This window comes from Salmo salar, chromosome ssa15 (genome assembly GCF_905237065.1).
Source record: "Salmo salar chromosome ssa15, Ssal_v3.1, whole genome shotgun sequence".
NCBI lineage: Eukaryota > Metazoa > Chordata > Actinopteri > Salmoniformes > Salmonidae > Salmo > Salmo salar.
This window is the reverse complement of record NC_059456.1, coordinates 17,148,417-17,174,859: the sequence shown is the minus strand read 5'-3', so window position 1 is coordinate 17,174,859 and position 26,443 is coordinate 17,148,417. Positions and strand designations below refer to the sequence as shown.

At 50.0% G+C, this 26,443-nt stretch overlaps 1 protein-coding gene across 4 annotated transcripts in view; it reads left to right on the top strand.

The window, feature by feature from the left end:
• LOC106571071 (transcriptional activator Myb) overlaps positions 1 to 26,443 on the top strand; it is a 110,220-nt gene that overhangs the window by 53,095 nt on the left and 30,682 nt on the right. For 3 of the 4 annotated variants that reach the window (XM_045695507.1, XM_045695505.1, XM_045695504.1), the window contains 2 exons: positions 6,279 to 6,373; positions 6,868 to 7,036. In XM_045695507.1, the coding sequence (XP_045551463.1) occupies positions 6,279 to 6,373; positions 6,868 to 7,036 (264 nt within the window). The remainder of the gene's footprint in view (positions 1 to 6,278; positions 6,374 to 6,867; positions 7,037 to 26,443) is intronic. The other variant, XM_045695506.1, reaches the window with a different exon arrangement.

The following is a 26,443-nucleotide window of genomic DNA, read 5'->3' as shown; positions in this document are numbered from 1 at the left end:
GGACCAGGGTTGGAGCAACACTGTCCTAGCCGGTCTTTCCTCCATGTTGTTGTAGTTTTGGGGATACAGGAGGACCAGGGTTGGAGAAACACTGTCCTACCTGGTCTTTCCTCCATGTTGTTGTAGTTTTGGGGATACAGGAGGACCAGGGTTGGAGAAACACTGTCCTAGCCGGTCTTTCCTCCATGTTGTTGTAGTGTTGGGGATACAGGAGGACCAGGGTTGGAGAAACACTGTCCTAGCCGGTCTTTCCTCCATGTTGTTGTAGTGTTGGGGATACAGGAGGACCAGGGTTGGAGAAACACTGTCCTAGCCGGTCTTTCCTCCATGTTGTTGTAGTGTTGGGGATACAGGAGGACCAGGGTTGGAGAAACACTGTCCTACCTGGTCTTTCCTCCATGTTGTTGTAGTTTTGGGGATACAGGAGGACCAGGGGTTGGAGAAACACTGTCCTAGCCGGTCTTTCCTCCATGTTGTTCTAGTGTTGGGGATACAGGAGGACCAGGGTTGGAGAAACACTGTCCTAGCCGGTCTTTCCTCCATGTTGTTGTAGTTTTGGGGATACAGGAGGACCAGGGTTGGAGAAAACACTGTCCTAGCCGGTCTTTCCTCCATGTTGTTGTAGTGTTGGGGATACAGGAGGACCAGGGTTGGAGAAACACTGTCCTAGCCGGTCTTTCCTCCATGTTGTTGTAGTTTTGGGGATACAGGAGGACCAGGGTTGGAGAAACACTGTCCTAGCCGGTCTTTCCTCCATGTTGTTGTAGTGTTGGGGATACAGGAGGACCAGGGTTGGAGAAACACTGTCCTAGCCAGTCTTTCCTCCATGTTGTTGTAGTTTTGGGGATACAGGAGGACCAGGGTTGGAGAAACACTGTCCTACCTGGTCTTTCCTCCATGTTGTTGTAGTGTTGGGGATACAGGAGGACCAGGGTTGGAGCAACACTGTCCTAGCCGGTCTTTCCTCCATGTTGTTGTAGTTTTGGGGATACAGGAGGACCAGGGTTGGAGAAACACTTTCCTACCTGGTCTTTCCTCCATGTTGTTGTAGTTTTGGGGATACAGGAGGACCAGGGTTGGAGAAACACTGTCCTAGCCGGTCTTTCCTCCATGTTGTTGTAGTGTTGGGGATACAGGAGGACCAGGGTTGGAGAAACACTGTCCTAGCCAGTCTTTCCTCCATGTTGTTGTAGTGTTGGGGATACAGGAGGACCAGGGTTGGAGAAACACTGTCCTAGCCGGTCTTTCCTCCATGTTGTTGTAGTGTTGGGGATACAGGAGGACCAGGGTTGGAGAAACACTGTCCTACCTGGTCTTTCCTCCATGTTGTTGTAGTTTTGGGGTACAGGAGGACCAGGGTTGGAGAAACACTGTCCTAGCCGGTCTTTCCTCCATGTTGTTGTAGTGTTGGGGATACAGGAGGACCAGGGTTGGAGAAACACTGTCCTAGCCGGTCTTTCCTCCATGTTGTTGTAGTGTTGGGGATACAGGAGGACCAGGGTTGGAGAAACACTGTCCTAGCCGGTCTTTCCTCCATGTTGTTGTAGTGGTTGGGATACAGGAGGACCAGGGTTGGAGAAACACTGTCCTAGCCGGTCTTTCCTCCATGTTGTTGTAGTGTTGGGGATACAGGAGGACCAGGGTTGGAGAAACACTGTCCTACCTGGTCTTTCCTCCATGTTGTTGTAGTTTTGGGGGTACAGGAGGACCAGGGTTGGAGAAACACTGTCCTTGCCGGTCTTTCCTCCATGTTGTTGTAGTGTTGGGGATACAGGAGGTCCAGGGATGGAGAAACACTGTCCTAGCCGGTCTTTCCTCCATGTTGTTGTAGTGTTGGGGATACAGGAGGACCAGGGTTGGAGAAACACTGTCCTAGCCGGTCTTTCCTCCATGTTGTTGTAGTGTTGGGGATACAGGAGGACCAGGGTTGGAGAAATACTGTCCTACCTGGTCTTTCCTCCATGTTGTTGAAGTGTTGGGGATACAGGAGGACCAGGGTTGGAGAAACACTGTCCTACCTGGTCTTTCCTCCATGTTGTTGTAGTGTTGGGGATACAGGAGGACCAGGGATGGAGAAACACTGTCCTACCTGGTCTTTCCTCCATGTTGTTGTAGTGTTGGGGATACAGGAGGACCAGGGTTGGAGAAATACTGTCCTACCTGGTCTTTCCTCCATGTTGTTGAAGTGTTGGGGATACAGGAGGACCAGGGTTGGAGAAACACTGTCCTAGCCAGTCTTTCCTCCATGTTGTTGTAGTTTTGGGGATACAGGAGGACCAGGGTTGGAGAAACACTGTCCTACCTGGTCTTTCCTCCATGTTGTTGTAGTGTTGGGGATACAGGAGGACCAGGGGTTGGAGCAACACTGTCCTAGCCGGTCTTTCCTCCATGTTGTTGTAGTTTTGGGGATACAGGAGGACCAGGGTTGGAGAAACACTGTCCTACCTGGTCTTTCCTCCATGTTGTTGTAGTTTTGGGGATACAGGAGGACCAGGGTTGGAGAAACACTGTCCTAGCCGGTCTTTCCTCCATGTTGTTGTAGTGTTGGGGATACAGGAGGACCAGGGTTGGAGAAACACTGTCCTAGCCGGTCTTTCCTCCATGTTGTTGTAGTGTTGGGGATACAGGAGGACCATGGTTGGAGAAACACTGTCCTAGCCGGTCTTTCCTCCATGTTGTTGTAGTGTTGGGGATACAGGAGGACCAGGGTTGGAGAAACACTGTCCTACCTGGTCTTTCCTCCATGTTGTTGTAGTTTTGGGGATACAGGAGGACCAGGGTTGGAGAAACACTGTCCTAGCCGGTCTTTCCTCCATGTTGTTGTAGTGTTGGGGATACAGGAGGACCAGGGTTGGAGAAACACTGTCCTAGCCGGTCTTTCCTCCATGTTGTTGTAGTTTTGGGGATACAGGAGGACCAGGGTTGGAGAAAACACTGTCCTAGCCGGTCTTTCCTCCATGTTGTTGTAGTGTTGGGGATACAGGAGGACCAGGGTTGGAGAAACACTGTCCTAGCCGGTCTTTCCTCCATGATGTTGTAGTTTTAGGGATACAGGAGGACCAGGGTTGGAGAAACACTGTCCTAGCCGGTCTTTCCTCCATGTTGTTCTAGTGTTGGGGATACAGGAGGACCAGGGTTGGAGAAACACTGTCCTAGCCAGTCTTTCCTCCATGTTGTTGTAGTTTTGGGGATAAAGGAGGACCAGGGTTGGAGAAACACTGTCCTACCTGGTCTTTCCTCCATGTTGTTGTAGTGTTGGGGATACAGGAGGACCAGGGGTTGGAGCAACACTGTCCTAGCCGGTCTTTCCTCCATGTTGTTGTAGTTTTGGGGATACAGGAGGACCAGGGTTGGAGAAACACTGTCCTACCTGGTCTTTCCTCCATGTTGTTGTAGTTTTGGGGATACAGGAGGACCAGGGTTGGAGAAACACTGTCCTAGCCGGTCTTTCCTCCATGTTGTTGTAGTGTTGGGGATACAGGAGGACCAGGGTTGGAGAAACACTGTCCTAGCCGGTCTTTCCTCCATGTTGTTGTAGTGTTGGGGATACAGGAGGACCAGGGTTGGAGAAACACTGTCCTAGCCGGTCTTTCCTCCATGTTGTTGTAGTGTTGGGGATACAGGAGGACCAGGGTTGGAGAAACACTGTCCTACCTGGTCTTTCCTCCATGTTGTTGTAGTTTTGGGGATACAGGAGGACCAGGGTTGGAGAAACACTGTCCTAGCCGGTCTTTCCTCCATGTTGTTCTAGTGTTGGGGATACAGGAGGACCAGGGTTGGAGAAACACTGTCCTAGCCGGTCTTTCCTCCATGTTGTTGTAGTTTTGGGGATACAGGAGGACCAGGGTTGGAGAAAACACTGTCCTAGCCGGTCTTTCCTCCATGTTGTTGTAGTGTTGGGGATACAGGAGGACCAGGGTTGGAGAAACACTGTCCTAGCCGGTCTTTCCTCCATGTTGTTGTAGTTTTGGGGATACAGGAGGACCAGGGTTGGAGAAACACTGTCCTAGCCGGTCTTTCCTCCATGTTGTTGTAGTGTTGGGGATACAGGAGGACCAGGGTTGGAGAAACACTGTCCTAGCCAGTCTTTCCTCCATGTTGTTGTAGTTTTGGGGATACAGGAGGACCAGGGTTGGAGAAACACTGTCCTACCTGGTCTTTCCTCCATGTTGTTGTAGTGTTGGGGATACAGGAGGACCAGGGTTGGAGCAACACTGTCCTAGCCGGTCTTTCCTCCATGTTGTTGTAGTTTTGGGGATACAGGAGGACCAGGGTTGGAGAAACACTGTCCTACCTGGTCTTTCCTCCATGTTGTTGTAGTTTTGGGGATACAGGAGGACCAGGGTTGGAGAAACACTGTCCTAGCCGGTCTTTCCTCCATGTTGTTGTAGTGTTGGGGATACAGGAGGACCAGGGTTGGAGAAACACTGTCCTAGCCAGTCTTTCCTCCATGTTGTTGTAGTGTTGGGGATACAGGAGGACCAGGGTTGGAGAAACACTGTCCTAGCCGGTCTTTCCTCCATGTTGTTGTAGTGTTGGGGATACAGGAGGACCAGGGTTGGAGAAACACTGTCCTACCTGGTCTTTCCTCCATGTTGTTGTAGTTTTGGGGGTACAGGAGGACCAGGGTTGGAGAAACACTGTCCTAGCCGGTCTTTCCTCCATGTTGTTGTAGTGTTGGGGATACAGGAGGACCAGGGTTGGAGAAACACTGTCCTAGCCGGTCTTTCCTCCATGTTGTTGTAGTGTTGGGGATACAGGAGGACCAGGGTTGGAGAAACACTGTCCTAGCCGGTCTTTCCTCCATGTTGTTGTAGTGTTGGGGATACAGGAGGACCAGGGTTGGAGAAACACTGTCCTAGCCGGTCTTTCCTCCATGTTGTTGTAGTGTTGGGGATACAGGAGGACCAGGGTTGGAGAAACACTGTCCTACCTGGTCTTTCCTCCATGTTGTTGTAGTGTTGGGGGTACAGGAGGACCAGGGTTGGAGAAACACTGTCCTAGCCGGTCTTTCCTCCATGTTGTTGTAGATTTGGGGATACAGGAGGACCAGGGTTGGGAATGTTTTTTATTTATTTTATTTAACCTTTATAGGCAGGTCAGTTAAGAACAAATTCTTATTTACAATGATGGTCTACCAAAAGGCAAAATACCTCTTATAAATATAGGACAAAACACACATCACGACAAGAGAGACAACATAACACTACATAAAGAGAGACCTAAGACAACAACACAACATGGTAGCAACACAACATAACAACAACTGTGTAGCAGCACAAAACATGGTACAAACATTATTGGGGACAAACAACAGCGCAATGGGCAAGAAGGTAGAGACAACAATACATCACGCGAAGCAGCCACAACTGTCAGTAAGAGTGTCCAAGATTGAGTTTTTGAATGAAGAGATGGAGATAAAACTGTCCAGTTTGAGTGTTTTTTGCAGCTCGTTCCAGTCGCTAGCTGCAGCGAACTGAAAAGACGAGCCACCCAGGGATGTGTGTGCTTTGGGGACCGTTAACAGAATGTGACTGGCAGAATGGGTGTTGTATGTGGAGGATGAGGGCTGCAGTAGATATCTCAGATAGGAGGCAGTGAGGCCTAAGAGGGTTTTATAAATAAGCATCAACCAGTGGGTCTTGCGACGGGTATACAGAGATGACCAGTTTACAGAGGAGTATAGAGTGCAGTGATGTGTCCTATAAGGAGCATTGGTGTCAAATCTGATGGCCGAATGGTTAAAGAACATCTAGCCGCTCGAGAGCACCCTTACCTGCCGATCTATAAATTACGTCTCCGTAATCTAGCATGGGTAGGATGGTCATCTGAATCAGGGTTAGTTTGGCAGCTGGGGTGAAAGAGGAGCGATTACGATAGAGGAGAGCAAGTCTAGATTTAACTTTAGAGAAGGACAGTGTACCGTCTAGCCATACTCCCAAGTACTTGTATGAGGTGACTACCTCAAGCTCTAAACCCTCAGAGGTAGTGATCACACCTGTGGGGAGAGGGGCATTCTTCTTACCAAACCACATGACCTATGTTTTGGTAGGGCCTAGGTTTGAGCCTTGGGGTACTCCCTTTGGTGACAAGCAGTGGCTGAGACAGCAGATGTTATGACATTATACACTGCAATCTTTGAGAGAGGTAATTAGCAAACACTGCCACTCTTTCCTCCATGTTGTTCTAGATGTAACTGTGATCCTGTTCACATTGTAATGTGTAAACTCTCCAATACCCTGACTGGTATTGATCGCTATCCCGTTTTTCTTCTGCAGCTTTTCAACCAATCAGACAACCACAGCTTACCAATGAGCTCCCAGAAACCCCTGGTGGTCACACCTCCACCCCGACACCAGAAAGAGAACGGCATGTATGCATCTATTTATCTACTCTTGTTATTATCAGCACGTTGTGTAACAGTAATGATTAATCACACGCCTCCATGTCAATGATGTAAAACTCACCTGCGCTCTGTCTCTCTCTCTCCCCTGTTTCTCTCTCTACCTCTCTCTCTCTCTCTCTCTCTCTCTCTCGCTCCCCTCTCTCTCGCTCCCCTCTCTCTCTCTCTCTCTCTCTCTCTCTCTCTCTCTTTTCCCCTGTCTCTCTCTCTCTCGCTCCTCTCTCTCTCTCACTCCCCTCTCTCTCTCTCTCTCTCTCTCTCTCTCGCTCCCCCCTCTCTCTCTCTCCCCTGTCTCTTTCTCTCTCTCTCTCTCTCTCTCTTTTCCCCTGTCTCTCTCTCTCTCGCTCCTCTCTCTCTCTCTCTCACTCCCCTCTCTCTCTCTCTCCCCTGTCTTTTTCTCTCTCTCTCTCTCGCTCTCTCTCTCTCTCTCTCTCTCTTTTCCCCTGTCTCTCTCTCTCTCTCAGGTACAGGACTCCTACTATCCGTCGTTCCCTCCTGGAGTTGTCTCCTGGTACTCCGACCCCGTTCAGGTCTTCCATGGTAGAGTGTATAAAACAGGAACCTATAGAGTGTGTTGTCTCAGTTGGAGGCTCCCCGGACCAACAGCCGACCTTAAAGAAGATCAAACAAGAGGTACTTTACATCAATCAATACATGTGGTTGTGCTCTGACCCTGTGTTTATATTCTGTGGTTCTGACCCTGTGTTTATATTCTGTGGCTCCGACCCTGTGTTTATATTCTGTGGTTCTGACCCTGTGTTTATATTCTGTGGCTCTGACCCTGTGTTTATATTCTGTGGTTCTGACCCTGTGTTTATATTCTGTGGTTCTGACCCTGTGTTTATATTCTGTGGTTCTGACCCTGTGTTTATATTCTGTGGTTCTGACCCTGTGTTTATATTCTGTGGTTCTGACCCTGTGTTTATATTCTGTGGTTCTGACCAGGTGTTTATATTCTGTGGTTCTGACCCTGTGTTTATATTCTGTGGTTCTGACCCTGTGTTTATATTCTGTGGTTCTGACCCTGTGTTTATATTCTGTGGTTCTGACCCTGTGTTTATATTCTGTGGCTCTGACCCTGTGTTTATATTCTGTGGTTCTGACCCTGTGTTTATATTCTGTGGTTCTGACCAGGTGTTTATATTCTGTGGTTCTGACCAGGTGTTTGACCGTGTTCTGACCAGGTGTTTAACCGTGTCCTGACCAGGTGTTTAACCGTGTTCTGACCAGGTGTTGACCGTGTTCTGACCAGGTGTTTGACCGTGTTCTGACCAGGTGTTTGACCGTGTCCTGACCAGGTGATTATATTCTGTGGTTCTGACCAGGTGTTTTACCGTGTTCTGACCAGGTGTTTGACCGTGTTCTGACCAGGTGTTGACCGTGTTCTGACCAGGTGTTTGACCGTGTTCTGACCAGGTGTTTGACCGTGTCCTGACCAGGTTTTTCACCGTGTTCTGACCAGGTGTTGACCCAGTCCTGACCAGGTTTTTAACCGTGTTCTGACCAGGTGTTTACCATGTCCTGACCAGGTGTTTGACCGTGTTCTGACCAGGTGTTGACCCTGTTCTGACCAGGTGTTTAACCGTGTTCTGACCAGGTGTTTACCATGTCCTGACCAGGTGTTTGACCGTGTCCTGACCAGGTGTTTAACCGTGTTCTGACCAGGTGTTTGACCGTGTTCTGACCAGGTGTTTCACCGTGTTCTGACCAGGTGTTTATATTCTGTAGTTCTGAACAGGTGTTTGACCGTGTCCTGACCAGGTGTTTGACCGTGTTCTGACCAGGTGTTTGACCGTGTTCTGACCAGGTGTTTGACCGTGACCTGACCAGGTGTTTTACCGTGTTCTGACCAGGTGTTTGACCGTGTTCTGACCAGGTGTTTGACCGTGTTCTGACCAGGTGTTTGACCGTGTCCTGACCAGGTATTCGACCGTGTCCTGACCAGGTGTTTAACCGTGTTCTGACCAGGTGTTGACGGTGTTCTGACCAGGTGTTTGACCGTGTTCTTACCAGGTGTTTAACCGTGTTCTGACCAGGTGTTTGACCGTGTTCTGACCAGGTGTTTGACCGTGTTCTGACCAGGTGTTTAACCGTGTTCTGACCAGGTGTTGACCGTGTTCTAACCAGGTGTTTATATTCTGTGGTTCTGACGAGGTGTTTGACCGTGTTCTGACCAGGTGTTTGACCGTGTCCTGACCAGGTGTTTAACCGTGTTCTGACCAGGTGTTGACCGTGTTCTAACCAGGTGTTTATATTCTGTGGTTCTGACCAGGTGTTTGACCGTGTTCTGACCAGGTGTTTGACCGTGTCCTGACCAGGTGTTTGACCGTGTCCTGACCAGGTGTTTGACCGTGTTCTGACCAGGTGTTTGACCGTGTTCTGACCAGGTGTTTATATTCTGTGGTTCTGACCAGGTGTTGACCGTGTTCTGACCAGGTGTTTGACCGTGTTCTGACCAGGTGTTTAACCGTGTTCTGACCAGGTGTTTAACCGTGTTCTGACCAGGTGTTGACCGTGTCCTGACCAGGTGTTGACCGTGTTCTGACCAGGTGTTTGACCGTGTCCTGACCAGGTGTTTGACCGTGTTCTGACCAGGTGTTTGACCGTGTTCTGACCATGTGTTTGACCGTGTTCTGACCAGGTGTTGACCGTGTTCAGACCAGGTGTTTAACCGTGTTCTGACCAGGTGTTGACGGTGTTCTGACCAGGTGTTTGACCGTGTTCTTACCAGGTGTTTAACCGTGTTCTGACCAGGTGTTTGACCGTGTTCTGACCAGGTGTTTGACCGTGTTCTGACCAGGTGTTTAACCGTGTTCTGACCAGGTGTTTGACCGTGTTCTGACCAGGTGTTTAACCGTGTCCTGACCAGGTGTTTAACTGTGTTCTGACCAGGTGTTGACCGTGTTCTGACCAGGTGTTTGACCGTGTCCTGACCAGGTGATTATATTCTGTGGTTCTGACCAGGTGTTTTACCGTGTTCTGACCAGGTGTTTGACCGTGTTCTGACCAGGTGTTTGACCGTGTCCTGACCAGGTTTTTCACCGTGTTCTGACCAGGTGTTGACCCAGTCCTGACCAGGTTTTTAACCGTGTTCTGACCAGGTGTTTGACCGTGTTCTGACCAGGTGTTTATATTCTGTGGTTCTGACCAGGTGTTGACCGTGTTCTGACCAGGTGTTTAACCGTGTTCTGACCAGGTGTTTGACCGTGTTCTGACCAGGTGTTTAACCGTGTTCTGACCAGGTGTTTGACCGTGTTCTGACCAGGTGTTTAACCGTGTCCTGACCAGGTGTTTAACTGTGTTCTGACCAGGTGTTGACCGTGTTCTGACCAGGTGTTTGACCGTGTCCTGACCAGGTGATTATATTCTGTGGTTCTGACCAGGTGTTTTACCGTGTTCTGACCAGGTGTTTGACCGTGTTCTGACCAGGTGTTTGACCGTGTCCTGACCAGGTTTTTCACCGTGTTCTGACCAGGTGTTGACCCAGTCCTGACCAGGTTTTTAACCGTGTTCTGACCAGGTGTTTGACCGTGTTCTGACCAGGTGTTTATATTCTGTGGTTCTGACCAGGTGTTGACCGTGTTCTGACCAGGTGTTTAACCGTGTTCTGACCAGGTGTTTACCATGTCCTGACCAGGTGTTTGACCGTGTCCTGACCAGGTGTTTAACCGTGTTCTGACCAGGTGTTTAACCGTGTTCTGACCAGGTGTTTCACCGTGTTCTGACCAGGTGTTTATATTCTGTAGTTCTGACCAGGTGTTTGACCGTGTCCTGACCAGGTGTTTGACCGTGTTCTGACCAGGTGTTTGACCGTGTTCTGACCAGGTATTTGACCGTGTCCTGACCAGGTGTTTTACCGTGTTCTGACAAGGTGTTTGACTGTGTTCTGACCAGGTGTTTGACCGTGTTCTGACCAGGTGTTTGACCGTGTCCTGACCAGGTATTCGACCGTGTCCTGACCAGGTGTTTAACCGTGTTCTGACCAGGTGTTGACCGTGTTCTGACCAGGTGTTTGACCGTGTTCTTACCAGGTGTTTAACCGTGTTCTGACCAGGTGTTTGACCGTGTTCTGACCAGGTGTTTGACCGTGTTCTGACCAGGTGTTTAACCGTGTTCTGACCAGGTGTTTGACAGTGTTCTGACCAGGTGTTTAACCGTGTCCTGACCAGGTGTTTAACCGTGTTCTGACCAGGTGTTGACCGTGTTCTGACCAGGTGTTTGACCGTGTTCTGACCAGGTGTTTAACCGTGTTCTGACCAGGTGTTGACCGTGTTCTAACCAGGTGTTTATATTCTGTGGTTCTGACGAGGTGTTTGACCGTGTTCTGACCAGGTGTTTGACCGTGTCCTGACCAGGTGTTTAACCGTGTTCTGACCAGGTGTTGACCGTGTTCTAACCAGGTGTTTATATTCTGTGGTTCTGACCAGGTGTTTGACCGTGTTCTGACCAGGTGTTTGACCGTGTCCTGACCAGGTGTTTGACCGTGTCCTGACCAGGTGTTTGACCGTGTTCTGACCAGGTGTTTGACCGTGTTCTGACCAGGTGTTTATATTCTGTGGTTCTGACCAGGTGTTGACCGTGTTCTGACCAGGTGTTTGACCGTGTTCTGACCAGGTGTTTAACCGTGTTCTGACCAGGTGTTTAACCGTGTTCTGACCAGGTGTTGACCGTGTCCTGACCAGGTGTTGACCGTGTTCTGACCAGGTGTTTGACCGTGTCCTGACCAGGTGTTTGACCTTGTTCTGACCAGGTGTTTGACCGTGTTCTGACCATGTGTTTGACCGTGTTCTGACCAGGTGTTGACCGTGTTCTGACCAGGTGTTTGACCGTGTCCTGACCAGGTGTTGACCGTGTCCTGACCAGGTGTTGCCCGTTTTCTAACCAGGTGTTGACAGTGTTCTGACCAGGTGTTTGACCGTGTTCTGACCAGGTGTTTGACCGTGTTCTAACCAGGTGTTTAACCGTGTTCTGACCAGGTGTTTAACCGTGTTCTGACCAGGTGTTGCCCGTGTCCTGACCAGGTGTTTGACCGTGTTCTGACCAGGTGTTTGACCGTGTCCTGACCAGGTGTTTGACCGTGTTCTGACCAGGTGTTTTACCGTGTCCTGACCAGGTGTTTGACCGTGTTCTGACCAGGTGTTTAACCGTGTTCTGACCAGGTGTTTATATTCTGTTGTTCTGACCAGGTGTTTGACCGTGTTCTGACCAGGTGTTTGACCGTGTTCTGACCAGGTGTTTATATTCTGTGGTTCTGACCAGGTGTTTAACCGTGTTCTGACCAGGTGTTAACCGTGTTCTGACCAGGTGTTGACCGTGTTCTGACCAGGTGTTTGACCGTGTCCTGACCAGGTGTTTGACCGTGTTCTGACCAGGTGTTTGACCGTGTTCTGACCAGGTGTTTAACCGTGTCCTGACCAGGTGTTGACCGTGTTCTGACCAGGTGTTTATATTCTGTGTTCTGACCAGGTGTTTGACCGTGTTCTGACCAGGTGTTTGACCGTGTCCTGACCAGGTGTTTTACCGTGTCCTGACCAGGTGTTTGACCGTGTTCTGACCAGGTGTTTGACCGTGTTCTGACCAGGTGTTTATATTCTGTGGTTCTGACCAGGTGTTGACCGTGTTCTGACCAGGTGTTTGACCGTGTTCTGACCAGGTGTTTAACCGTGTTCTGACCAGGTGTTTAACCGTGTTCTGACCAGGTGTTGACCGTGTCCTGACCAGGTATTGACCATATTCTGACCAGGTGTTTGACCGTGTCCTGACCAGGTGTTTGACCGTGTTCTGACCATGTGTTTGACCGTGTTCTGACCAGGTGTTGACCGTGTTCTGACCAAGCATTTGACCGTGTCCTGACCAGGTGTTGTCCGTGTCCTGACCAGGTTTTGCCCGTTTTCTAAAAGGTGTTGACCGTGTTCTGACCAGGTGTTTGACCGTGTTCTGACCAGGTGTTTGACTGTGTTCTAACCAGGTGTTTAACCGTGTTCTGACCAGGTGTTTAACCGTGTTCTGACCAGGTGTTGCCCGTGTCCTGATTAGGTGTTTGACCATGTTCTGAACAGGTGTTTAACCGTGTTCTAACCAGGTGTTTAACCGTGTTCTTACCAGGTTTTTAACCGTGTCCTGACCAGGGGTTGACCATGTTCTGACCAGGTGTTTAACCGTGTTCTGACCAGGTGTTTAACCGTGTTCTGACCAGGTGTTGACCGTGTCCTGACCAGGGGTTGACCATGTTCTGACCAGGTGTTTTACCGTGTCCTGACCAGGTGTTTGACCGTGTTCTGACCAGGTGTTTGACCGTGTTCTGACCAGGTGTTTATATTCTGTGGTTCTGACCAGGTGTTGACCGTGTTCTGACCAGGTGTTTAACCGTGTTCTGACCAGGTTTTTAACCGTGTTCTGACCAGGGGTTGACCTTGTTCTGACCAGGTGTTTAACCGTGTTCTGACCAGGTGTTTAACCGTGTTGTGACCAGGTGTTGACCGTGTCCTGACCAGGTGTTGACCATGTTCTGACCAGGTGTTTTACCGCGTCCTGACCAGGTGTTTGACCGTGTTCTGACCAGGTGTTTGACTGTGTTCTGACCAGGTGTTTATATTCTGTGGTTCTGACCAGGTGTTGACCGTGTTCTGACCAGGTGTTTGACCGTGTTCTGACCAGGTGTTTAACCGTGTTCTGACCAGGTGTTTAACCGTGTTCTGACCAGGTGTTGACCGTGTCCTGACCAGGTGTTGACCATGTTCTGACCAGGTGTTTGACCGTGTCCTGACCAGGTGTTTGACCGTGTTCTGACCAGGTGTTTGACCGTGTTCTGACCATGTGTTTGACCGTGTTCTGACCAGGTGTTGACCGTGTTCTTACCAAGTGTTTGACCGTGTCCTGACCAGGTGTTGACCATGTCCTGACCAGGTGTTGCCCGTTTTCTAACCAGGTGTTGACCGTGTTCTGACCAGGTGTTTGACCGTGTTCTGACCAGGTGTTTGACCGTGTTCTAACCAGGTGTTTAACCGTGTTCTGACCAGGTGTTTAACCGTGTTCTGACCAGGTGTTGCCCGTGTCCTGACCAGGTGTTTGACCGTGTTCTGACCAGGTGTTTGACCGTGTCCTGACCAGGTGTTTGACCATGTTCTGACCAGGTGTTTTACCGTGTCCTGACCAGGTGTTTGACCGTGTTCTGACCAGGTGTTTAACCGTGTTCTGACCAGGTGTTTATATTCTGTAGTTCTGACCAGGTGTTTGACCGTGTTCTGACCAGGTGTTTGACCGTGTTCTGACCAGGTGTTTGACCGTGTTCTGACCAGGTGTTTGACCGTGTCCTGACCAGGTGTTTTACCGTGTTCTGACCAGGTGTTTGACTGTGTTCTGACCAGGTGTTTGACCGTGTTCTGACCAGGTGTTTGACCGTGTCCTCACCAGGTGTTCGACCGTGTCCTGACCAGGTGTTTAACCGTGTTCTGACCAGGTGTTGACCGTGTTCTGACCAGGTGTTTGACCGTGTTCTGACCAGGTGTTTAACCGTGTTCTGACCAGGTGTTTGACCGTGTTCTGACCAGGTGTTTGACCGTGTTCTGACCAGGTGTTTAACCGTGTTCTGACCAGGTGTTTGACCGTGTTCTGACCAGGTGTTTATATTCTGTGGTTCTGACGAGGTGTTTGACCGTGTTCTGACCAGGTGTTTGACCGTGTCCTGACCAGGTGTTTGACCGTGTTCTGACCAGGTGTTTGACCGTGTTCTGACCAGGTGTTTATATTCTGTGGTTCTGACCAGGTGTTTGACCGTGTTCTGACCAGGTGTTTGACCGTGTCCTGACCAGGTGTTTGACCGTGTCCTGACCAGGTGTTTGACCGTGTTCTGACCAGGTGTTTGACCGTGTTCTGACCAGGTGTTTATATTCTGTGGTTCTGACCAGGTGTTGACCGTGTTCTGACCAGGTGTTTGACCGTGTTCTGACCAGGTGTTTAACCGTGTTCTGACCAGGTGTTTAACCGTGTTCTGACCAGGTGTTGACCGTGTCCTGACCAGGTGTTGACCGTGTTCTGACCAGGTGTTTGACCGTGTCCTGACCAGGTGTTTGACCGTGTTCTGACCAGGTGTTTGACCGTGTTCTGACCATGTGTTTGACCGTGTTCTGACCAGGTGTTGACCGTGTTCTGACCAGGTGTTTAACCGTGTTCTGACCAGGTTTTGACGGTGTTCTGACCAGGTGTTTGACCGTGTTCTGACCAGGTGTTTAACCGTGTTCTGACCAGGTGTTTGACCGTGTTCTGACCAGGTGTTTGACCGTGTTCTGACCAGGTGTTTGACCGTGTTCTGACCAGGTGTTTGACCGTGTTCTGACCAGGTGTTTAACCGTGTCCTGACCAGGTGTTTAACTGTGTTCTGACCAGGTGTTGACCGTGTTCTGACCAGGTGTTTGACCGTGTCCTGACCAGGTGTTTATATTCTGTGGTTCTGACCAGGTGTTTTACCGTGTTCTGACCAGGTGTTTGACCGTGTTCTGACCAGGTGTTTGACCGTGTCCTGACCAGGTGTTTCACCGTGTTCTGACCAGGTGTTGACCCGTGTCCTGACCAGGTGTTTAACCGTGTTCTGACCAGGTGTTTGACCGTGTTCTGACCAGGTGTTTATATTCTGTGGTTCTGACCAGGTGTTGACCGTGTTCTGACCAGGTGTTTAACCGTGTTCTGACCAGGTGTTTACCATGTCCTGACCAGGTGTTTGACCGTGTCCTGACCAGGTGTTTAACCGTGTTCTGACCAGGTGTTTAACCGTGTTCTGACCAGGTGTTTGACCGTGTTCTGACCAGGTGTTTATATTCTGTGGTTCTGACCAGGTGTTTGACCGTGTCCTGACCAGGTGTTTGACCGTGTTCTGACCAGGTGTTTGACCGTGTTCTGACCAGGTATTTGACCGTGTCCTGACCAGGTGTTTTACCGTGTTCTGACAAGGTGTTTGACTGTGTTCTGACCAGGTGTTTGACCGTGGTCTGACCAGGTGTTTGACCGTGTCCTGACCAGGTATTCGACCGTGTCCTGACCAGGTGTTTAACCGTGTTCTGACCAGGTGTTGACCGTGTTCTGACCAGGTGTTTGACCGTGTTCTTACCAGGTGGTTAACCGTGTTCTGACCAGGTGTTTGACCGTGTTCTGACCAGGTGTTTGACCGTGTTCTGACCAGGTGTTTAACCGTGTTCTGACCAGGTGTTTGACCGTGTTCTGACCAGGTGTTTGACCGTGTTCTGACCAGGTGTTTGACCGTGTTCTGACCAGGTGTTTAACCGTGTTCTGACCAGGTGTTGACCGTGTTCTGACCAGGTGTTTATATTCTGTGGTTCTGACGAGGTGTTTGACCGTGTTCTGACCAGGTGTTTGACCGTGTCCTGACCAGGTGTTTAACCATGTTCTGACCAGGTGTTGACCGTGTTCTAACCAGGTGTTTATATTCTGTGGTTCTGACCAGGTGTTTGACCGTGTTCTGACCAGGTGTTTGACCGTGTCCTGACCAGGTGTTTGACCGTGTCCTGACCAGGTGTTTGACCGTGTTCTGACCAGGTGTTTGACCGTGTTCTGACCAGGTGTTTATATTCTGTGGTTCTGACCAGGTGTTGACCGTGTTCTGACCAGGTGTTTGACCGTGTTCTGACCAGGTGTTTAACCGTGTTCTGACCAGGTGTTTAACCGTGTTCTGACCAGGTGTTGACCGTGTCCTGACCAGGTGTTGACCATGTTCTGACCAGGTGTTTGACCGTGTTCTTACCAGGTGGTTAACCGTGTTCTGACCAGGTGTTTGACCGTGTTCTGACCAGGTGTTTGACCGTGTTCTGACCAGGTGTTTAACCGTGTTCTGACCAGGTGTTTGACCGTGTTCTGACCAGGTGTTTAACCGTGTCCTGACCAGGTGTTTAACCGTGTTCTGACCAGGTGTTGACCGTGTTCTGACCAGGTGTTTGACCGTGTTCTGACCAGGTGTTTAACCGTGTCCTGACCAGGTGTTGACCGTGTTCTAACCAGGTGTTTATATTCTGTGGTTCTGACGAGGTGTTTGACCGTGTCCTGACCAGGTGTTTGACCGTGTCCTGACCAGGTGTTTGACCGTGTTCTGACCAGGTGTTTGACCGTGTTCTGACCAGGTGTTTATATTCTGTGGTTCTGACCAGGTGTTGACCGTGTTCTGACCAGGTGTTTGACCGTGTTCTGACCAGGTGTTTAACCGTGTTCTGACCAGGTGTTTAACCGTGTTCTGACCAGGTGTTGACCGTGTCCTGACCAGGTGTTGACCATGTTCTGACCAGGTGTTTGACCGTGTCCTGACCAGGTGTTTGACCGTGTTCTGACCAGGTGTTTGACCGTGTTCTGACCATGTGTTTGACCGTGTTCTGACCAGGTGTTGACCGTGTTCTTACCAAGTGTTTGACCGTGTCCTGACCAGGTGTTGACCATGATCTGACCAGCTGTTGCCCGTTTTCTAACCAGGTGTTGACAGTGTTCTGACCAGGTGTTTGACCGTGTTCTGACCAGGTGTTTGACCGTGTTCTAACCAGGTGTTTAACCGTGTTCTGACCAGGTGTTTAACCGTGTTCTGACCAGGTGTTGCCCGTGTCCTGACCAGGTGTTTGACCATGTTCTGACCAGGTGTTTGACCGTGTCCTGACCAGGTGTTTGACCGTGTTCTGACCAGGTGTTTGACCATGTTCTGACCAGGTGTTTAACCGTGTTCTGACCAGGTGTTTATATTCTGTGGTTCTGACCAGGTGTTTGACCGTGTTCTGACCAGGTGTTTGACCGTGTTCTGACCAGGTGTTTATATTCTGTGGTTCTGACCAGGTGTTTAACCGTGTTCTGACCAGGTGTTTAACCGTGTTCTGACCAGGTGTTGACCATGTTCTGACCAGGTGTTTGACCGTGTTCTGACCAGGTTTTTGACCGTGTTCTGACCAGGTGTTTGACCATGTTCTGACCAGGTGTTTAACCGTGTCCTTACCAGGTGTTGACCGTGTTCTAACCAGGTGTTTATATTCTGTGGTTCTGACCAGGTGTTTGACCGTGTTCTGACCAGGTGTTTGACCGTGTCCTGACCAGGTGTTTTACCGTGTCCTGACCAGGTGTTTGACCGTGTTCTGACCAGGTGTTTGACCGTGTTCTGACCAGGTGTTTATATTCTGTGGTTCTGACCATGTGTTGACCGTGTTTTGACCAGGTGTTTGACCGTGTTCTGACCAGGTGTTTAACTGTGTTCTGACCAGGTGTTTAACCGTGTTCTGACCAGGTGTTGACTGTGTCCTGACCAGGTATTGACCATATTCTGACCAGGTGTTTGACCGTGTCCTGACCAGGTGTTTGACCGTGTTCTGACCATGTGTTTGACCGTGTTCTGACCAGGTGTTGACCGTGTTCTGACCAAGCATTTGACCGTGTCCTGACCAGGTGTTGTCCGTGTCCTGACCAGGTTTTGCCCGTTTTCTAAAAAGGTGTTGACCGTGTTCTGACCAGGTGTTTGACCGTGTTCTGACCAGGTGTTTGACTGTGTTCTAACCAGGTGTTTAACCGTGTTCTGACCAGGTGTTTAACCGTGTTCTGACCAGGTGTTGCCCGTGTCCTGATTAGGTGTTTGACCATGTTCTGAACAGGTGTTTAACCGTGTTCTAACCAGGTGTTTAACCGTGTTCTTACCAGGTTTTTAACCGTGTCCTGACCAGGGGTTGACCTTGTTCTGACCAGGTGTTTAACCGTGTTCTGACCAGGTGTTTAACCGTGTTGTGACCAGGTGTTGACCGTGTCCTGACCAGGGGTTGACCATGTTCTGACCAGGTGTTTTACCGTGTCCTGACCAGGTGTTTGACCGTGTTCTGACCAGGTGTTTGACCGTGTTCTGACCAGGTGTTTATATTCTGTGGTTCTGACCAGGTGTTGACCGTGTTCTGACCAGGTGTTTAACCGTTTTCTTACCAGGTTTTTAACCGTGTCCTGACCAGGGGTTGACCTTGTTCTGACCAGGTGTTTAACCGTGTTCTGACCAGGTGTTTAACCGTGTTGTGACCAGGTGTTGACCGTGTCCTGACCAGGTGTTGACCATGTTCTGACCAGGTGTTTTACCGCGTCCTGACCAGGTGTTTGACCGTGTTCTGACCAGGTGTTTGACTGTGTTCTGACCAGGTGTTTATATTCTGTGGTTCTGACCAGGTGTTGACCGTGTTCTGACCAGGTGTTTGACCGTGTTCTGACCAGGTGTTTAACCGTGTTCTGACCAGGTGTTTAACCGTGTTCTGACCAGGTGTTGACCGTGTCCTGACCAGGTGTTGACCATGTTCTGACAAGATGTTTGACCGTGTCCTGACCAGGTGTTTGACCTTGTTCTGACCAGGTGTTTGACCGTGTTCTGACCATGTGTTTGACCGTGTTCTGACCAGGTGTTGACCGTGTTCTGACCAGGTGTTTGACCGTGTCCTGACCAGGTGTTGACCGTGTCCTGACCAGGTGTTGCCCGTTTTCTAACCAGGTGTTGACCGTGTTCTGACCAGGTGTTTGACCGTGTTCTGACCAGGTGTTTGACCGTGTTCTGACCAGGTGTTTAACCGTGTTCTGACCAGGTGTTTAACCGTGTTCTGACCAGGTGTTGCCCGTGTCCTGACCAGGTGTTTGACCGTGTTCTGACCAGGTGTTTGACCGTGTCCTGACCAGGTGTTTGACCATGTTCTGACCAGGTGTTTTACCGTGTCCTGACCAGGTGTTTGACCGTGTTCTGACCAGGTGTTTAACCGTGTTCTGACCAGGTGTTTATATTCTGTGGTTCTGACCAGGTGTTTGACCGTGTTCTGACCAGGTGTTTGACCGTGTTCTGACCAGGTGTTTATATTCTGTGGTTCTGACCAGGTGTTTAACCGTGTTCTGACCAGGTGTTTAACCGTGTTCTGACCAGGTGTTGACAATGTTCTGACCAGGTGTTTGACCGTGTCCTGACCAGGTTTTTGACCGTGTTCTGACCAGGTGTTTGACCTTGTTCTGACCAGGTGTTTGACCGTGTTCTGACCAGGTGTTTGACCGTGTTCTAACCAGGTGTTTAACCGTGTTCTGACCAGGTATGACCGTGTCCTGACCAGGTGTTTGACCGTGTTCCGACCAGGTGTTTGACCGTGTTCTGACCAGGTGTTTGACCGTGTTCTAACCAGGTGTTTAACCGTGTTCTGACCAGGTGTTTAACCGTGTTCTGACCAGGTGTTGCCCGTGTCTTGACCAGGTGTTTGACCGTGTTCTGACCAGGTGTTTGACCGTGTTCTAACCAGGTTTTTAACCGTGTTCTGACCAGGTGTTGACCGTGTTCTGACCAGGTGTTTAACCGTGTTCTGACCAGGGTTTTGACCGTATCCTGACCAGGTGTTTGACCGTGTTCTGACCAGGTGTTTAACCGTGTTCTGACCAGGTGTTTATATTCTGTGGTTCTGACCAGGTGTTTAACCGTGGTCTGACCAGGTGTTTAACCGTGTTCTGACCAGGTGTTGACTGTGTCCTGACCAGGTATTGACCATGTTCTGACCAGGTGTTTGACCGTGTCCTGACCAGTTGTTTGACTGTGTTCTGACCATGTGTTTGACTGTGTTCTGACCAGGTGTTGACCGTGTTCTGACCAAGCGTTTGACCGTGTCCTGACCAGGTGTTGTCCGTGTCCTGACCAGGTTTTGCCCGTTTTCTAAAAAGGTGTTGACCGTGTTCTGACCAGGTTTTTGACCGTGTTCTGACCAGGTGTTTGACTGTGTTCTAACCAGGTGTTTAACCGTGTTCTGACCAGGTGTTTAACCGAGTTCTGACCAGGTGTTGCCCTTGTCCTGATTAGGTGTTTGACCATGTTCTGAACAGGTGTTTAACTGTGTTCTAACCAGGTGTTTAACCGTGTTCTTACCAGGTTTTTAACTGTGTCCTGACCAGGGGTTGACCTTGTTCTGACCAGGTGTTTAACCGTGTTCTGACCAGGTGTTTAACCGTGTTGTGACCAGGTGTTGACCGTGTCCTGACCAGGTGTTGACCATGTTCTGACCAGGTGTTTGACCGTGTTCTAACCAGGTTTTTAACCGTGTTCTAACCAGGTTTTTAACCGTGTTCTAACCAGGTTTTTAACCGTGTTCTAACCAGGTTTTTAACCGTGTTCTGACCAGGTGTTTGACCTTGTTCTGACCAGGTGTTTGACCGTGTTCTGACCAGGTGTTTGACCGTGTTCTAACCAGGTGTTTAACCGTGTTCTGACCAGGTATGACCGTGTCCTGACCAGGTGTTTGACCGTGTTCCGACCAGGTGTTTGACCGTGTTCTGACCAGGTGTTTGACCGTGTTCTAACCAGGTGTTTAACCGTGTTCTGACCAGGTGTTTAACCGTGTTCTGACCAGGTGTTGCCCGTGTCTTGACCAGGTGTTTGACCGTGTTCTGACCAGGTGTTTGACCGTGTTCTAACCAGGTTTTTAACCGTGTTCTGACCAGGTGTTGACCGTGTTCTGACCAGGTGTTTAACCGTGTTCTGACCAGGGTTTTGACCGTATCCTGACCAGGTGTTTGACCGTGTTCTGACCAGGTGTTTAACCATGTTCTGACCAGGTGTTTATATTCTGTGGTTCTGACCAGGTGTTTAACCGTGTTCTGACCAGGTGTTTAACCGTGTTCTGACCAGGTGTTGACTGTGTCCTGACCAGGTATTGACCATGTTCTGACCAGGTGTTTGACCGTGTCCTGACCAGTTGTTTGACTGTGTTCTGACCATGTGTTTGACCGTGTTCTGACCAGGTGTTGACCGTGTTCTGACCAAGCGTTTGACCGTGTCCTGACCAGGTGTTGTCCGTGTCCTGACCAGGTTTTGCCCGTTTTCTAAAAAGGTGTTGACCGTGTTCTGACCAGGTGTTTGACCGTGTTCTGACCAGGTGTTTGACTGTGTTCTAACCAGGTGTTTAACCGTGTTCTGACCAGGTGTTTAACCGAGTTCTGACCAGGTGTTGCCCTTGTCCTGATTAGGTGTTTGACCATGTTCTGAACAGGTGTTTAACTGTGTTCTAACCAGGTGTTTAACCGTGTTCTTACCAGGTTTTTAACTGTGTCCTGACCAGGGGTTGACCTTGTTCTGACCAGGTGTTTAACCGTGTTCTGACCAGGTGTTTAACCGTGTTGTGACCAGGTGTTGACCGTGTCCTGACCAGGTGTTGACCATGTTCTGACCAGGTGTTTGACCGTGTTCTAACCAGGTTTTTAACCGTGTTCTAACCAGGTTTTTAACCGTGTTCTGACCAGGTGTTGACCCAGTCCTGACCAGGTTTTTAACCGTGTTCTGACCAGGTGTTTGACCGTGTTCTGACCAGGTGTTTATATTCTGTGGTTCTGACCAGGTGTTGACCGTGTTCTGACCAGGTGTTTAACCGTGTTCTGACCAGGTGTTTACCATGTCCTGACCAGGTGTTTGACCGTGTCCTGACCAGGTGTTTAACCGTGTTCTGACCAGGTGTTTAACCGTGTTCTGACCAGGTGTTTCACCGTGTTCTGACCAGGTGTTTATATTCTGTAGTTCTGACCAGGTGTTTGACCGTGTCCTGACCAGGTGTTTGACCGTGTTCTGACCAGGTGTTTGACCGTGTTCTGACCAGGTGTTTGACCGTGTCCTGACCAGGTGTTTTACCGTGTTCTGACCAGGTGTTTGACCGTGTTCTGACCAGGTGTTTGACCGTGTTCTGACCAGGTGTTTGACCGTGTCCTGACCAGGTATTCGACCGTGTCCTGACCAGGTGTTTAACCGTGTTCTGACCAGGTGTTGACCGTGTTCTGACCAGGTGTTTGACCGTGTTCTGACCAGGTGTTTAACCGTGTTCTGACCAGGTGTTTGACCGTGTTCTGACCAGGTGTTTGACCGTGTTCTGACCAGGTGTTTAACCGTGTTCTGACCAGGTGTTTGACCGTGTTCTGACCAGGTGTTTAACCGTGTCCTGACCAGGTGTTTAACCGTGTTCTGACCAGGTGTTGACCGTGTTCTGACCAGGTGTTTGACCGTGTTCTGACCAGGTGTTTAACCGTGTCCTGACCAGGTGTTGACCGTGTTCTAACCAGGTGTTTATATTCTGTGGTTCTGACGAGGTGTTTGACCGTGTTCTGACCAGGTGTTTGACCGTGTCCTGACCAGGTGTTTAACCGTGTTCTGACCAGGTCTTGACCGTGTTCTAACCAGGTGTTTATATTCTGTGGTTCTGACCAGGTGTTTGACCGTGTTCTGACCAGGTGTTTGACCGTGTCCTGACCAGGTGTTTGACCGTGTCCTGACCAGGTGTTTGACCGTGTTCTGACCAGGTGTTTGACCGTGTTCTGACCAGGTGTTTATATTCTGTGGTTCTGACCAGGTGTTGACCGTGTTCTGACCAGGTGTTTGACCGTGTTCTGACCAGGTGTTTAACCGTGTTCTGACCAGGTGTTTAACCGTGTTCTGACCAGGTGTTGACCGTGTCCTGACCAGGTGTTGACCGTGTTCTGACCAGGTGTTTGACCGTGTCCTGACCAGGTGTTTGACCGTGTTCTGACCAGGTGTTTGACCGTGTTCTGACCATGTGTTTGACCGTGTTCTGACCAGGTGTTGACCGTGTTCTTACCAAGTGTTTGACCGTGTCCTGACCAGGTGTTGACCATGATCTGACCAGGTGTTGCCCGTTTTCTAACCAGGTGTTGACAGTGTTCTGACCAGGTGTTTGACCGTGTTCTGACCAGGTGTTTGACCGTGTTCTAACCAGGTGTTTAACCGTGTTCTGACCAGGTGTTTAACCGTGTTCTGACCAGGTGTTGCCCGTGTCCTGACCAGGTGTTTGACCATGTTCTGACCAGGTGTTTGACCGTGTCCTGACCAGGTGTTTGACCATGTTCTGACCAGGTGTTTTACCGTGTCCTGACCAGGTGTTTGACCGTGTTCTGACCAGGTGTTTAACCGTGTTCTGACCAGGTGTTTATATTCTGTGGTTCTGACCAGGTGTTTGACCGTGTTCTGACCAGGTGTTTGACCGTGTTCTGACCAGGTGTTTATATTCTGTGGTTCTGACCAGGTGTTTGACCGTGTCCTGACCAGGTGTTTAACCGTGTTCTGACCAGGTGTTTAACCGTGTTCTGACCAGGTGTTTCACCGTGTTCTGACCAGGTGTTTATATCTGTGTTCTGACCAGGTGTTTGACCGTGTCCTGACCAGGTGTTTGACCGTGTTCTGACCAGGTGTTTGACCGTGTTCTGACCAGGTGTTTGACCGTGTCCTGACCAGGTGTTTTACCGTGTTCTGACCAGGTGTTGCCCGTGTCCTGACCAGGTGTTTGACCATGTTCTGACCAGGTGTTTTACCGTGTCCTGACCAGGTGTTTGACCGTGTTCTGACCAGGTGTTTAACCGTGTTCTGACCAGGTGTTTATATTCTGTGGTTCTGACCAGGTGTTTGACCGTGTTCTGACCAGGTGTTTGACCGTGTTCTGACCAGGTGTTTATATTCTGTGGTTCTGACCAGGTGTTTGACCGTGTTCTGACCAGGTGTTTAACCGTGTTCTGACCAGGTGTTGACCATGTTCTGACCAGGTGTTTGACCGTGTTCTGACCAGGTTTTTGACCGTGTTCTGACCAGGTGTTTGACCATGTTCTGACCAGGTGTTTAACCGTGTCCTTACCAGGTGTTGACCGTGTTCTGACCAGGTGTTTATATTCTGTGGTTCTGACCAGGTGTTTGACCGTGTTCTGACCAGGTGTTTGACCGTGTCCTGACCAGGTGTTTTACCGTGTCCTGACCAGGTGTTTGACCGTGTTCTGACCAGGTGTTTGACCGTGTTCTGACCAGGTGTTTATATTCTGTGGTTCTGACCATGTGTTGACCGTGTTCTGACCAGGTGTTTGACCGTGTTCTGACCAGGTGTTTAACCGTGTTCTGACCAGGTGTTTAACCGTGTTCTGACCAGGTGTTGACCGTGTCCTGACCAGGTGTTGACCGTGTTCTGACCAGGTGTTTGACCGTGTCCTGACCAGGTGTGTGACCGTGTTCTGACCATGTGTTTGACCGTGTTCTGACCAGGTGTTGACCGTGTTCTGACCAAGTATTTGACCGTGTCCTGACCAGGTGTTGACCGTGTCCTGACCAGGTTTTGCCCGTTTTCTAAAAAGGTGTTGACCGTGTTCTGACCAGGTGTTTGACCGTGTTCTGACCAGGTGTTTGACTGTGTTCTGACCAGGTGTTTAACCGTGTTCTGACCAGGTGTTTAACCGTGTTCTGACCAGGTGTTGACCGTGTCCTGATTAGGTGTTTGACCATGTTCTGAACAGGTGTTTAACCGTGTTCTAACCAGGTGTTTAACCGTGTTCTTACCAGGTTTTTAACCGTGTCCTGACCAGGGGTTGACCTTGTTCTGACCAGGTGTTTAACCGTGTTCTGACCAGGTGTTTAACCGTGTTGTGACCAGGTGTTGACCGTGTCCTGACCAGGGGTTGACCATGTTCTGACCAGGTGTTTTACCGTGTCCTGACCAGGTGTTTGACCGTGTTCTGACCAGGTGTTTGACCGTGTTCTGACCAGGTGTTTATATTCTGTGGTTCTGACCAGGTGTTGACCGTGTTCTGACCAGGTGTTTAACCGTTTTCTTACCAGGTTTTTAACCGTGTCCTGACCAGGGGTTGACCTTGTTCTGACCAGGTGTTTAACCGTGTTCTGACCAGGTGTTTAACCGTGTTGTGACCAGGTGTTGACCGTGTCCTGACCAGGTGTTGACCATGTTCTGACCAGGTGTTTGACCGTGTCCTGACCAGGTGTTTGACCGTGTTCTGACCAGGTGTTTGACTGTGTTCTGACCAGGTGTTTATATTCTGTGGTTCTGACCAGGTGTTGACCGTGTTCTGACCAGGTGTTTGACCGTGTTCTGACAAGGTGTTTAACCGTGTTCTGACCAGGTGTTTAACCGTGTTCTGACCAGGTGTTGACCGTGTCCTGACCAGGTGTTGACCGTGTTCTGACCAGGTGTTTGACCGTGTCCTGACCAGGTGTTTGACCGTGTTCTGACCAGGTGTTTGACCGTGTTCTGACCAGGTGTTTGACCGTGTTCTGACCAGGTGTTTGACCGTGTTCTGACCAGGTGTTTGACCGTGTTCTGACCATGTGTTTGACCGTGTCCTGACCAGGTGTTGCCCGTTTTCTAACCAGGTGTTGACCGTGTTCTGACCAGGTGTTTGACCGTGTTCTGACCAGGTTTTTGACCGTGTTCTAACCAGGTGTTTAACCGTGTTCTGACCAGGTGTTTAACCGTGTTCTGACCAGGTGTTGCCCGTGTCCTGACCAGGTGTTTGACCGTGTTCTGACCAGGTGTTTGACCGTGTCCTGACCAGGTGTTTGACCGTGTTCTGACCAGGTGTTTTACCGTGTCCTGACCAGGTGTTTGACCGTGTTCTGACCAGGTGTTTAACCGTGTTCTGACCAGGTGTTTATATTCTGTGGTTCTGACCAGGTGTTTGACCGTGTTCTGACCAGGTGTTTGACCGTGTTCTGACCAGGTGTTTATATTCTGTGGTTCTGACCAGGTGTTTAACCGTGTTCTGACCAGGTGTTTAACTGTGTTCTGACCAGGTGTTGACAATGTTCTGACCAGGTGTTTGACCGCGTCCTGACCAGGTTTTTGACCGTGTTCTGACCAGGTGTTTGACCGTGTTCTGACCAGGTGTTTGACCGTGTTCTGACCAGGTGTTTGACCGTGTTCTGACCAGGTGTTTAACCGTGTTCTGACCAGGTGTTTGACCGTGTCCTGACCAGGTGTTTGACCGTGTTCCGACCAGGTGTTTGACCGTGTTCTGACCATGTGTTTGACCGTGTCCTGACCAGGTGTTTAACCGTGTTCTGACCAGGTGTTTAACCGTGTTCTGACCAGGTGTTGCCCATGTCCTGACCAGGTGTTTGACCGTGTTCTGACCAGGTGTTTGACCGTGTTCTGACCAGGTGTTTAACCGTGTTCTGACCAGGTGTTTGACCGTGTTCTGACCAGGTGTTTAACCGTGTTCTGACCAGGTGTTTTGACCGTGTCCTGA